Genomic DNA, 14,752 nt, shown 5'->3' on the forward strand with positions numbered 1-14,752 from the left:
TACACACATATAGACAGCATAATCATAACCAGTAAACCATAACCTTGTCCTAGACACCCCATTTGACCCCCTTTATACAAGATTTGGGTGCCACTACAGGACCTTGGTTGCAACAATGATCTATACGGTCCCAGTTTATGTCAATAACGTCACAACTACGGACTTGCTAATAACACCCTCATAAAACAAATGCTGACCCAAACATTAGCAGAGAAAACAGTTTGAAGGGCATATGGGGGTTTTCTTAGTAATTGAATTGAGAGATATAAGAACTGAAAGCAAATGCAAATCAACATAAGGAATTAAAAAACATTGTTTTCTGTGATCCAGACATCACAGAGGAAATGAAGTACAATATATGGATTCACCTATCTATGGCTTTTGAACTGCAAATTAGTTTCTAATTCTCAGGTATATTGGCTGTTGAAGATAATTGCTTTTTGTACACAGGATTTAAAGATACAGCATTGCTGGTTAGTTTGGTTCAAAACATATTAAGTGGACATAAAAGTAAGGCCCCAGTCCTGCAAAGGTGCACATGCTTAACTATAAGTATATGATTTGTCTCACTGAAGTCAATGGAGACTAACCTTGTGTTTAAAGTGAAGCATGTGCATAAATATTTGCAGGAACAGGGTCTAATATAGGTTAAAAAAGTGGACATTCTCTAACAGAATGTTTTCTAGACCATGGTGGTTACCTATTTAAATGAAATAAAACATAATTTTTAAAAGGACACCATCAATTTGAAATCTTGTCCATTAATTTAAACAATTCAATATTTATTACTCCCTCTTGTCTGCTGTGTGTTAATTGTGATGGTAACATGTAAAATTACTAACCTCCTGTGGTCGCTGTATTGGCTAGATATTGCAGGTAGCTCACATAGCTGCATGCAGCATTAATCTCTCCCCTAGCAACAAACTCTCTTACATATGCTTAATGCATAGCTGGCTTACTGCATAACTGTCTAATAATAAAGACTCCTTTTAATTCTAGTAGCTTTAGTGTATTGAAATAAGTGTGCAAATAAGAGAGCAAATGACCTTCAGTGTTGGCCGAATGTGCTGAGACACTCCCTGTGGATGTCTCTCCTTTAATTTCAATTAGGCTCTATGTGGGGCGAGGTATCCACTAGCATTGAGCTGTATGCAGGAGTGGGGCCTATAGGTCCAGGCATGCGAGCAAGGACGTAAATGGGGGTGGGGCAGTGGTCAATGACACTGCAGTTCTGTCAGTGGGAGCATCATCAGGGCCTAGAATGAAATTGTTTAAGATTTTCAAAGATATTGAAATGTCCTGTGGCAGCTTTGTTTCTTAGGCCTATCAAAATGAATAATGAAATAAATGGCCAGGTTATACTATCAATATTTATGTAAGAAAGGTTTGTTAGCACTGCCTGTCCCATAGTTTAAGTTACATGAAGGCAGAAAAACTACCAGAATTTGACACCTGATGTTTACAGGTAGGAACATAGGTGTGGTACTATAGACTTATGTGGATATTTAAACAGGGTAACAGTTCATCTTACTTACAAGAATAACATTGTCCCAGCATTAATGGACTGATCCCATACCTCTTGTACCTACAGCCACTGACTTCCATTAAAAATAATTGGGACTAGGCATATAAGGACATAAAATGTTTTTCCTTAACTTGGAAATCAACTTTTCTGTTTGTCTGCCTAAAAATTTTGTACCTGCTCTTGTTACAAGTAACACCTAAGATTACTGTCACTGACAATCTAAAAAATGATATTTTCTGTTATTTTTCCAATTTACTTACTCACTGCATTAGCTTCTCTTCTGTATAGTCAGTTAGGTCTTCAACTGCAAATACTTAAAACACATGCATAATTTTATTCATGTGAGCTGTCTCAATGAAGTGACTGAGACTACACACATGAATACAGCTTCACATTTGATTGTTTGCATGATCAGGAACTTCAAGATTGGAGCATTTCAGTGGCACTACTCAGGCAAGTAAAGTTGTGAGTAAGTGCCTGAAGGATCAAGGCCTTTGTTTCTCCTCTGCTGAATAGACCCTTATGAACATCAACAGGGGAGCAGAAAAGCATATATATAGATATAGATATATATAAATATAAAAGATTCACCAGAAACTGGAATTTTTAAATATTAGAAATTAAAAAAAATGAAGTTGGCAGGGTCCTTGTAAAACATTTAAACTTAAATGAGCAACAGTGTCAACATTTCATTCAATCTAAGTCTCAATATTACAGTAAATATACAATACTCTTTGCAGATTTAAACATAACAAATTTCAAAACAAGTTTTAAGCCACCATATGGTTCAGATTTGCAACAAAAGTGATTATTTACATTAAAGAGCACAGAATATTTTTCTATTTTTTTTTTTTTTTACTATTACTTGGCAAATAAACATGAAAACCCAATGTTTAGATAAATGTTAGAGTTTTCTGAAGAGCTTTTAATCATTTCAAATCACTTTTCAAATTGTTTTGAGAACTCTGCTCCTATTTTACCTATTGTCTCTGAAGAGCACTGGCAGGGAATTCCAGTGGGGGGGGGGGGGATGGACAGCTGCAGCACACCTGGGGAGATGTGACTCACATTTGTTATTGCAAGGATCACTAACAATTATGTTGTTTACCTTAGTTGTCATATTAAAAAGGTAGTTTTCACCAGCCTTTTTTCTCTCCTTGGTGGAGGTTAAAATTGCTTTGTTAAAGGCAATGAATAAAAAGGGGACAGCACCAAAGATGAAAAAAGGACTAGTGCACATTAACTACTAAAAGAATGTAAAACACTATAATTTGAGTGCTATATTCTTTCACTTTCCTTATGGGAAATCTCTGATAGAGACAATGGGCCAGATTCTGTATGGTGCCTCACACCTTTATGCCACCTTTGTACTTCTCAAATTCTTGGGACCAATATGGCCCCATAGCAGCTTTAAAAGACAATTACCTTTTCCGTAACTGGTGTTCTTCAAGATGTGTTGCTCATGTCTATTCCACAGTAGGTATGTGTGCTCGCCACGTGCACTGGTGCCGGAAGTTTTCCCCCTAGCAGTACTTGTAGGGAGGAGCGCCCCCCGCAACCCCTGGAGTGGCGCCCACCTGGCACGGTATAAGGGGAGCTGCACGCTCCCCCCACCCTCAGTTCCTTCTTGCCAGACAACTCCAACAGAGGGGAAGGAGGGTGGGATGTGGAATAGACATGAGCAACACATCTCGAAGAACACCAGTTACGGAAAAGGTAACTGTCTTTTCTTCTTCGAATGATTGCTCACGTGTATTCCACAATAGGTGATTCCAAGCTATATCTGTTGGAGGTGGGTAGGAGTTCACAAGTTCCCAGGATGGAGGACAGCCCTGCCAAACCCCGCGTCATCCCTGGTTTGGGGGATGATCGCATAGTGCAAGGTGAACGTGTGAACCAAAGACCACGTGGCGGCCCTACAAATGTCCTGGATGGGGACATGGGCCACGAAGGCAGCCGACAAGGCCTGCGCCAGAGTCGAGTGTGCCCTCACAATGGGCGGCGGGGGAACACCCGCCAGTTCATAACAGGAATGGATGCACAAAGTGATCCAATTGGACAGCCTCTGAGTGGAAATCGGCTGGCCCCTTGTGCGCTCAGCCGAGGCGATGAACAGTTGCAAGGACTTTCTGAACGGCTTAGTCGGCTCGAGGTACAAAGCCAGAGCCCACCGCACTTCAAGCATGTGGAGACGGCGCTCCTCACTGGACGCGTGATGCTTGGGGCAGAGGACCAGTAGAAAAATGTCCTGACCCATGTGGTAGGCGGAGACCACCTTCGGGACGAACGCAGGGTGTGGGCAGAGCTGGACCTTGTCCTTACGAAAGACCGTGTACGGGAGATCAGGGCCCTGAGCTCCGAGACTCGCCTGGCCAATGTGATTGCAACCAGGAAGGTCACCTTTCACGAGAGGTGAGACCAGGAGAACATGGCCAGTGGTTTAAATGGGGTCCCCGTGAGACAAGCCAACACCAGGTTTAGGTCCCATTGTGGGACCAGGGGTCTAGAATACAGAAAAAGACAGTCCAAACCCTTGAAGAACCGGCCAGTCATAGCATGGGAGAATACCGTGTGCCCTTGCACTGATGGATGGAAGGCCGATATGGCTGCCAAGTGCACCCTGACCGACAAGGGTGCCAGGCCCTGGGTCCTCAGGTGGAGGAGGTAATCAAGGATAAGCTGGATTGGGGTGGTCACCGGGGAGATGCCCTGGTCCGCCGCCCACCTAGAAAATTGGGACCACTTCGCCAAATAAGCGTGGCGAGTGGAGGGCCGTCTACTTTCAAGAAAGATGCGCTGAACCTGTTCCAAGCATGTCCTTTCCTCTCCACCTAACCACTGAGCATCCCCGCCATGAGGCAAAGAGCCGTTAGGTTGGGATGGAGGAGGCGGCCCTGGTCCTGAGAGCAGGTCTGGGTGGAGCCGCAATGGCCATGGTGGAGCTACCGCCAGGCCTGTGAGGGTCTCATACCAATGCTGCCTGGGCCACGCCGGAGCAAGTAGGAGGACCTGGGCCTTGTCCGGCTTTATCTTCTCCAGAACCCTGCTGATTAGGGAGAACGAGGGAAAGGCATAGAGAAGCCGGCCTGACCAGGACAGGAGAAAGGCATCGGAGACAGCACCCCTCTCCAAGCACCCTCTGGAGCAGAACCTGGGGCATCGCCGGTTCTGCCGAGTCGCGAATAGGTCCACCTGTGGAGTTCCCCACCTTCGGAAGAGCCAGTGGGCCACTTCCGGGTGGAAGGACCACTCGTGTTGCGAGGAAAAGTCCCTGCTCAAGTGATCTGCCCTCTCATTCCAGGTGCCCGGTAGGTGGAAGGCCTTCAGATGGATATGTGGGCTATACAGAAGTCCCACAGCCTGAGGGCTTCGCAGCAGAGGGCAGAGGATCAGGCCCCGCCTTGCCTGTTGATACAGAACATTGAGGCCGTGTTATCTGTGAGGACCCTGACTACGTTGCCCTCCAGGTGCGAGTGGAGGGCCATACACGCCAGCCGCACCACCCTGAGCTCCTTGACGTTTATATGTAGGGTCAGGTCTTGAGCCGACCACAGACCTTGGGTCTGAAAGTTCCCCCATGGGCCCCTGAACCCAGGTCCAACACATTGGACACCAGCTCCAACGACAGGGCCCTGTCCCTGAATGGGACCTCTTGGAGCATGTTGTTTGGGGTGGACCACCACCGTAGGGAGGTGATCACAGAGTCCAGCATGGTGAGGACCTTGTCCATCCTGTCTGTGGCCTGGGAGAACTTCGAGGCCAACCACAGCTGGAGGGGCCTCATCCTGAGTCTGGCGTGATGGACCACGTACGTGCACGCCGACATGTGACCCTAGAGTTGCAGGCAAACCCTGGCTGTTGTCACCGGGAACCTTGTGACTGAGTCGATGAGACCTTTCAGGGTCTCAAACCTGTCTGGCGGGAGAGAGGCCCTGTCCGACTCTGCGTCCAGGAGTGCCCTGATAAACTCTATGCGTTGGACCGGAACTAATGTGGACTTGGTGTTGTTTACCAAGGCACTGCATGTGGACAGGAGGAGCGCCACGTGATCCCTCACCTGCAATTGGGAGGTGCCCTTGACAAGCCAATCGTCCAGATAGAGGAATATCTGGACACCCCACTGTCTGAGGTAGACTGCTACCACTGACATGCATTTTGTAAACACCCCGGGGGCAGTGGACAGATCAACGGGAGGACCGTGAATTGGTAATGATTCTGTCTCACCATGAAACAGAGGAAGCGTCTGTGACCCTCGAATATGCGGGACAAAGAGGCCGGTGCGGTGTTCTGGGTGTCAACCGGCACCGGAGAATCCACCACTTGCTTGGACTCTGGGCACAGTGCCGAGGACATATGTCCCACCGACTCCTTTCTCGGGGGTCTGGAGAGGGAGGCTGACAGTGCTTCCGAAGCTCCGGCCACCGAGCGAGTTGCCACCGGGGGCTGCGCAGGAAGCCACGGTGCCTACTGGTACCATTCGGTCGGCCACAAAGGCTCGGTGCCACTGCACCTGCTGTGGCACCAATGGAACCTGCTGTGGCACTGACGGGGCCGGCTGTCCAAGTTGGCTGGCCTGGCCCATCGAAGGACAGCTATGAATGGAGTAAGATGGCTGGTGTAAGATCCGCTTCTGTCTCTGGACCAGGAAGAGTGGCGATGCCGGGATCTACAATGGCCACGAACGGCCTCGACAGGTGGACCCGCGACGGGGAGACGACGGCGATTGACACCTGGGTCTGCGATGTCTTGGCGGAGACTTGGAGCGGGAGTCTGAGCGGGAACGGACTCAATGACTGTGACGTGACCAACTGCGGTACCCTCTCCGAAACAAGGACCTACAGCAATGCCCGCCGCGGTCCAGTTGATATTCGCTCCTTGAGGACGAGCGGTGCCGCGAGTCCTGGCTGGACGAAACCCAGCCAGACAGTCTGGTCGGTGTCAAGGGCGATCCACCTGGACTCTGCTCCAAGCGGTTGCTGTGCGGTGATCGGCGTCGGGAACATTCCCTGGACCGAGAACGGTACCGGGCTGGAGGCAACTGCATAGATCCCAGCAGTGACTTGCCTCTGGAGTGCGGGGCCGACATCGGCGGTGCTTCGGGTACCGGCATGGACATGACGTCCCAGGCCGCCTGGAGGGATTCAGGGGTGGAAGGCATCTGAACATCCGGACAGGCCTGTTCCAAAGGGGCCGGGCTACTCCGCTCAACTTGAGTCGGAGGCCTGGGGCCTGGTGGGGATCAAGGACTGCCCAACATGGGCCTACCCTTTGTCCCAGATTTCCCTCGGTGCTGCTGTGAAGAGGGAGTCTTCTTGGCCCTCTTGGTGTGCCCTGTGGATGGGGAGTGGTGCTGACTGGTCAATGGCACCGGACAGCCGCCGTGTACCGCCGCCACGGTGCCGGGTACCGGTTTGGAGCAGCGTGCCAGAGTCAGGGTCAGCATCGACTCCATCAGGATGGCTTGGAGCCTAATGTCCCTTTCTCTTTTGGTCCAAGGCTTAAACGAGTTGCAAATCTTGCACCTTTCGCTGATATGGGTTTCTCCCAAGCAGCGCAAACAGTCTTTGTGCGGGTCGCTCCTTGGCATACAACACCTACAACAGCTGCACGACTTAAATCCTGGGGCGCGAGGCATGCCCCGGCCTGGGCTCACTAACTAAACAGCTAACTAACTACAGGCACTAACGCTGAACGAACAAACAGTTCTGGGGACAAGTTACAGCAAAGCTGGAGCAGAGCAGAGCAGTTCTGAAGCACCTTCACTGGTGGCAAGAAGGAACTGAGGGTGGGGGGAGCATGCAGCTCCCCTTATACCGCGCCAGGCAGGCGCCACTCCAGGGGTCACGGAGGGCGCTCCCCCCTCCGGGTACTGCTAGGGGAAAAACTTCTGGCACCGGTGCAGGTGGCGAGCATGCACACCTACTGTGGAATACACATGAGCAATCACTTGAAGAACTTATGGTAGCTTGTCCACAGCTGCCAATGGGCTGCCCTGCAGCCCACAATTCTGTGCTCCGGTCACTACCCCTTCTGCCAGAAGCTGGGAATGAGTGACAGCGGATGGATCAGTTGATGATTACCTGTTCTGTTCATTCCCTCTGGGACACCTGGCATTGGCCACTGTCAGAAGACAGGATACTGGGCTAGATGGACCTTTGGTCTGACCTAGTATGGCCGGTCTTATGCCCTTGGCATGTCCCTTTCCACTCCCCCAGCATCTCTCTACAATGGGGCTGGCATGGGGATGGTGTAGAGATGTTGCCCCTGCTCTTGGATTTCTCTTTATAGCCCAATGGTCACCGATATGTAATGTTAACAGTCAGTTACTTATTTTGTAACAACACAACTTCCAAATAAAATAACTGGGGTGGAGTGGGAAAGCATCCAACAAGCTGACAGAAAGCACTATCAAAAGTAGGCTTCAAGAAACTGCTGGTGAGCAGTGGTTAAGAGGGACAACATTATCAGGACTCAACCAGATGCACTTATGTTACTAACATTAATAAAACAAATCACAGCCACATTCAAAATCTGCAAGAGCTGACAAGGTCAGTGGAGTCTAAAAACCTCAGGTAAGTATGAAAAAAAAATCACTCTAAATAGGAATACAGATTTCAACATGGGCAATGAATAGCAACTTAGTATGAAAACTACAATGACCCTGCTTCAACTGTCAGATGTTAGGCATCTTCAGCCATCTTCTGCCTGGCTTCCATAAGTGCAAGTCAAATAAACACCAGCTTTAATCCTTAAATGAATTATTACACTGCAAAGGCTGCACTTCCATTATTCACATACGTAAGTTGCCTCTCATGGATATCACAACCTTTCTGCACCTACATTTTTACTGCTGACTTTACCCTTGGAGTCTAAAATCCATTTGGGTTGCCCCTGGACCATTGTGGAGCACCATTGAAGATGCTGGGACTGTGTGTGGAGACAGAAGTCTTCCCACATGGAGTTCATTGAAGGATCAGGGCATTAGACTGACTGAGCCAAATTCTGATTTCAGCTACACCCGTGCAGCCACACTGAAACCAAAGAAGTTATCCAAGTCTAGCTGTGGTCAGAACTTGGCCCCAGATGTTAATGTTGTGCTGGATTAAGGATAATTTCTTACCTGACAATCAGGCTTTTCTTGGTCCTATATATCACCCAGGACAGACTGTATTATATTACAAATGGAGACAGGATACCAAACTAAACCAAAACCTGGTGATACTACCCATCTCTGCTGAGTGCGCCAGTTCATTCCAGTCTCCAGTAAGGAGACAGTTCAATTCAGTAGACAGGCCACAAGAGTGGGAGTCAGGAGATCTGAGTTCATATTCTGCTTTCTCAATGATTCACTGTTTGACCTTGAGCAAGTCACTTACAGTGATGTTCAGAGGTGCTGCACACTCACAGCTCCCTTTGGAATTAATGCCAATTAAAATTTGTTCCAATCCCATGTCATTTAAATTTCTATTTATACTCAACCGCCACCTTGTTAGCCAAGCTTGAAAACTAAAAGTTCCATAAACAAAAGACAGCATGAAATCATGCATGCAAACAGTTTATTACAAAAAGTATATTAAAGCGCCTTCCACACTTTAAGACCATTATCAGCAAAGTCATCAAATGTAAATAAAAGCTTGAAAGGGAACACAACAAAGAAGAAAACTTACTAGAACAAAGTGATGCAAGAATATTATCCATAAGCATAATATATTTCTCTAAATGTATCATAAATCCTGCTTCTCCACATTGAGCAGAGATGCATTGGATTGAAAGATTTTTTGCATCAGTCTGAAAGGAAGTTAGTCCCACCCATGAGATCATTAATCCCAATGGTTAAAGCACATTTTCTCATTGTTCTTAATCCAAAATTCACCAGAACGTAGCAGATCCACTTGAGGCCCCATTTCTTTTATATTCTTGAACTGGGTTTGGGGCTCCCATCTGGAGGAAAGATGGATCCGAACTGTTCTTTGAATAGCAGAAAGAATCTCACTCTTCTTCCTAACAGCTACAATATTTTAGCTTAAAAATTTTTGGTTTTTAAATCATTGTCTTTCCCAAGTTAAAGGAAGGAAGTGTTACTTTTAAAAGTGTCTTAGGAGACATAAATAGCATAAAGATAGGATATGTTACAGAGTCTACTAACACAGGAATGCAGAATAAAATAAATACAGTGTTAAGAAACCACAAATACCCTAAATTCTTCAATATATGTAGCCAGAAGTGATATATTGAATCTAACAAGGCACCAAATCCTGAGGGTTTGGACTGATTACATCAGTATAATTCCAAAGTTACCCCCACTAAAGTCATACCACACACCCCGTTACAAACCCACAAACCACACCAGCATCACACCCAACATGCACCCCCACAACAGTGTTGAGTTCCTGGCAGTCATAGCTTGAATAAAGAAGTGACAAATGTGATAGTCATAAACATTCTGGTATGTTTTAATCAACCAAGAATAATATTTCATGTTTTATTCTGACACAGTAAGCCTTTGCTTTTTTTGTATTCAGTTATACATATACACGACTGCTGGTGTTAGCTCCTATCCACGTGTCACTAATTTCAAACTAAAACAGTGCAATATTATACCAGTACAAACTTGTGAGTATAAGTCTCAAAATTTAACGTAATGCAGAAATTAAAAAACAAAAACAAAAGAAAAATAGATAAACATGATACACTAGTTTTCAATGAAAGGGATTAAGACATTAACATTATATTACCTGCATGTTAAGGAGATTTAGGTTTGAAAACACCTTGCTGGGTGTTTTACATTAAATTTGTTTACTGTCCAAAATGACATTCAAAATGCATTTTATTAATCCTGAAGATTTAAAAATTGATTCCTTGTTTTTCACTGAGCTCTTAAAAATTCTCCCCTAGTATCTGCTGGGATTAACTGGCTGCTCTGAATGGCCTCCAACTTCATGAATATCCTTAATAACTCAGGAGGTATCAGTCTCTCTCACCAGAAAAGAAGACTGAGAAAGCTAATGCCACATTGTATATATACAGATGATAAATCCATAGAAATACCTAGCTTTGGATCCAATTGCATTAGAAGTATATCATCAATATTTAACACATTTTAGACGATTTTTTTGTTTTGTTTTATGTACTGTGTTGAACACAGAGCCTTGAAAGGACTTTTAAATTTAATTATGACCTTCTCTCAAGAGAATCTATATTTAGAAAAAGGTTTGACATTGAGGAACATGAAATTAAATGGAATGGATCTAATAATAAATTATAGTAGTTAAATTACAGCCTGTTTTACTAAGCATAGTCACATTGATTCTGATGGATCTACTTTAATAAATGAAACAAATTGTCCAGTATTTTGTAAAAGGGCTATTCCTTATGCTTCCCCTCCTCAGCACCTTTCCCCTTGATCTCTCTTGAGCTCTTTGTTGTACTTCCATGAGAATTATTCTATATGGAATTTCACACACACAACAGAAATAAAATATTTATTTTAAAAAGCCCATTAACTTCACTACAAAGGAAAAGTGTCATTTTGAATTACTTTTACTTTTGCTCATATCTCAGAATTACTATTTGTCAGGCTCTGAAAAGAAATAAAAAACTACCAAGATGTTTAGTTTTAAAAGCATTTAATGACATAGCATATATTTAACAGATAGGGTAAAAGTCTTAGAGGTACAGTTCCATACAACTGAAAGCCAGTTCCAGTACTACTCTGACTACAGGCCCAGTCATTGAAAGTTCATTCCTATTAAATGTAATTTTTGATTGTGCAGTAAGATGAATTTTTTTTTCATTACAATAGTTACAGTGACAGAGAAATGCACACTATGTATCAAATAGCAAGGTAATGTAGCAAAATTATAACACACAGTGCTGTAGCTGACAAGCAAGTAACCATTTGAGTAACATTACTTTTTTTTTTCCCAGTAAATGCTTCAGTTCCACTTTTACACTTATCAATGATTTTAAAGGGTTTATTATACATCTAGTCTTATTATACTTTGTACTAGAATTATCTGAAGCATACAATATAATGTATTTCAGCAAAAAAAAAATTGAAATTCAGATTATTTAAAACTGTATCAGTATGCTAAAACCTTCTTGTATACCAACATTCTTAACTGTTGTACTTGATGCAGAAAAGCTTCACATTGTGTTAATAACTGATGCCAGGATACAAATGGTTTGTCTGGAAGTTAATGCGTATCTGCACTCTGTTACAGCAAAGATAATACACTATTTTAATAAAGTTAGACTTGTAATGGGAGGCTCTATTAGTCAAGACTCAGCATAACAATCTTAAATGGAAGTGAACATGTTTGAAAATGTGTACATTTGTCTTTGATGTGCACAGTAAATTTGTAAGCACCGCTGCCTTGCATACCAATAGCACAGGATGTGGGTTCTTTTCCAAGACAGCCTCACAAAATTGAGGAACAGTTTAAATATTAAGATCTAATCTACATTAATTCCATTAAAAAAAACAAAACCAAAACCTGGTCCTCCCTCTCATACAGAAGCTGCCCAATGCACCTCATACATTTGTAATGGGTTTTTTAATGCTCTATAAATAATAAAAATTAAATCATATTGAGGAACATTAGGCACAGAGAGTAATGTATTGGTTCTGAGCTTGCATGCTGGAATTCCACTGAAAAGGTCAGAAGTGCAGTGTGTGGAGACGGAATTCACTTCTTTTTGCCAAAAAGGCTGAATCTCTTTTCTTTGTCCTTCTCTTTGTCTTTCTCTCGCTTGCCAGGACTGGATTCGCTGGTTATTGTAACGCTGGCTGGCAGGGTTTGGGCACGACTAGAAGCTGGAGTGCTTTGTGTGCTTGGAGACAATTCGATTTTGTCAGAGGAGATAGCTGATGTGATGGCCTGAATCCATGTATTCATTTCCTCCTTCAACAAACACCAAAGTTAAAATGTAGGAATCAACACGTTAGCTCATACTGTTTTCTATCATTCAAACAACATTTCAAAAAGGTAATTGATATAGAAGTAGAAAATTAAAGAGAACATGATCCCAAGTCATAATTTAGCATCAATTTTCCAACCAGGCCTTTACTCAGCTGCCACTCATGTGCCATGCACTTGCACTTTGCTGATGCATGTGTGCTTTAAAAACAAACAAAAACCTAACCCCTGCATGGATACCAGTATTAGAACTTGCACCTTGAAAGTCCCTCTGTCTTGATGGGTTTTGAAGGAGCAAATTCCAACACCACTTGCGGACCTGCAAGTACATGGATATGCATGCAATACGGAGGCTGGGAACGTACCCCTTAATATCTAAACCATTTCTCTTTTCTTAGCATATGTCAGTATACCAGAATATGACAGCAATACCATTAAAACCAGCAAACAAAAACTGAAAGAAACTTACATCATCTTTGGCTTGGAAGAGGTACTCATTGCCATCAGTTAATCTGCAATTAAAAACAACCACCACAAATATTAGCCTAATAATACACAGGTCCAAATCCTGCTTCATTTTCTCAAGCAGGCAATCCCATTGAGGTAAATGGGACTACATGACAGAGTGATAAATAACACAACCTTGTGATAAGCTCTATTTTCCATGCATCTGTAATCACCTGGCCTGCACTCTGCCCACTAATCCATGTTCCTTGGGATCATTACCAACATTTTTAATTCGGAGAAGCTGTCATTTAAAAACAAAAACAACTGCCCTGTCGTGCAGGATGGGCAATATTCAAACCTGCGCTAGTGACAGGTTTAAGGTTCAATATCTCATGATCTACTGGGGTTATAAATGGACACTCTATACCAAGAGATATTGAACTTTGTTTTATTTTACATATAAAAAACTTATCCTAGGTATAGTTTAGAGGTTTAAACATGTAATATTTGTATTTATCTGTACAGAAATGTTTCTACAGTTGGGACTAATGGGAACTAAAGGGATACCAAAAACAGTCCCAACAGAATTTTATAAAACTCAAAAACATTTCTAAGGTATTTTTCTGTACAGAATATGTGAAACTGTCCTATTATATAAAGGTTCTATATGCAGACATTTGTGATGACCTGCATGACTGTTTGCAGTTTTATAATGTGCAAGAATAAATAAAAATAAAAAAATAATGCGGCCATCTCAGACAGTTAAGCCTTGTGATGTATTCTCTGCCTCTCGGCTGGTGTTACTTGGCTGCAGCTGTTTTCAAAGGGCTGAGACATTTTGCAGACAATGAAGACTCAAATGCATAAATGTTTGTTTATTGTAGTTTTCTGCAACTTAGCATCTCCCACAATTCTGATATGTATAGGTTATTCCCTTCCTGTCTGCAGTTTCTGGAGGCATTTCAAAGGTAAAGCACAGCCTATGCTAGCCATGTCCCCTTCTGGTTTCATGGATAGGAACCACCCATGGACAAAGTCCCATATCAAGTGCCTCTAGGCCTCTCTCCTGAATAAATAGAGCCATTCACCACAACGCAGCCAAGATCCGGTCCTGGTTCCAAACCAGGTGCTCAACAATCGCGCAGAATGTCTGTAAGGGTCTTCCTATTTGTCTAACAGATCCACAGGTACTCACAACTGATGTCAGCCTGGTGTGATGGGGAGTGCATCAGGGGCACAGAACAGTGCAAGGTGCCAAGAACCTCAGGGAAAGGAACCAGAGCATCAACCTGTTGGAGCTCAGAGCTGTCAAGCTAGTCCCACTGAGGTTCCAGAACTACCTAGAGGATGAACGTGTTCTGGTCCAGTCAGACAACATGACCACTGTGGTGTACATTAACAATCAAGAGTATAACCGTATATGCAGAAACAATGGAGACAATGGAATGGGCAGAGAGAATTCTCCGTTCCATAAAAGCAATACATATAAAAAGAGAGATGAACCAAAAGACAGAATGATCTAGCAGATGCACAGTCAACAACTCAGAATGGTGTCAAATCAGAATGCCTTCACTCTGATTTTGCACAAGTTTGGCCTTCTGGCAGTTGTCCTGTTCACCACTCACAAAAACAAAATGAGACTGAAGTATTTCACCAGGGAAGCAGACCCAAATGGGGATGGATGCTCCTTCACAAGGCCTGATACATGCATTTGTGCCCTTTCCACTTCTAGGAAAGGTCATCAAGAAGATAAGGCGAGAAGAAGCAAAGGTGATAGTCCTCACTCTGCACTGGTTAAGCAGACCATGGTTCTCCAATCTGACAGAACTGAAATTAGCACCACCCAGTTACCAGTAGGCCC

The 14,752-nt window shown here is 44.0% G+C and overlaps 1 protein-coding gene across 6 annotated transcripts in view; it reads right to left on the reverse strand.

Moving 5' to 3' along the window:
* Window positions 1-11,134: 11,134 nt before the first annotated feature.
* The window catches only part of SPTBN1 (spectrin beta, non-erythrocytic 1), a 210,306-nt gene continuing 206,688 nt past the window's right edge, over window positions 11,135-14,752 (reverse strand). For all 6 annotated transcript variants that reach the window (XM_065590696.1, XM_042861182.2, XM_005307339.5 and 3 more), the window contains 2 exons: window positions 12,914-12,956; window positions 11,135-12,429 (listed from right to left, as the gene is read on the reverse strand). In XM_065590696.1, the coding sequence (XP_065446768.1) occupies window positions 12,214-12,429; window positions 12,914-12,956 (259 nt within the window). In that variant the 3' untranslated portion in view covers window positions 11,135-12,213. The remainder of the gene's footprint in view (window positions 12,430-12,913; window positions 12,957-14,752) is intronic.

Source organism: Chrysemys picta, chromosome 3, assembly GCF_011386835.1.
Source record: "Chrysemys picta bellii isolate R12L10 chromosome 3, ASM1138683v2, whole genome shotgun sequence".
NCBI classification, from domain to species: Eukaryota; Metazoa; Chordata; order Testudines; family Emydidae; genus Chrysemys; species Chrysemys picta.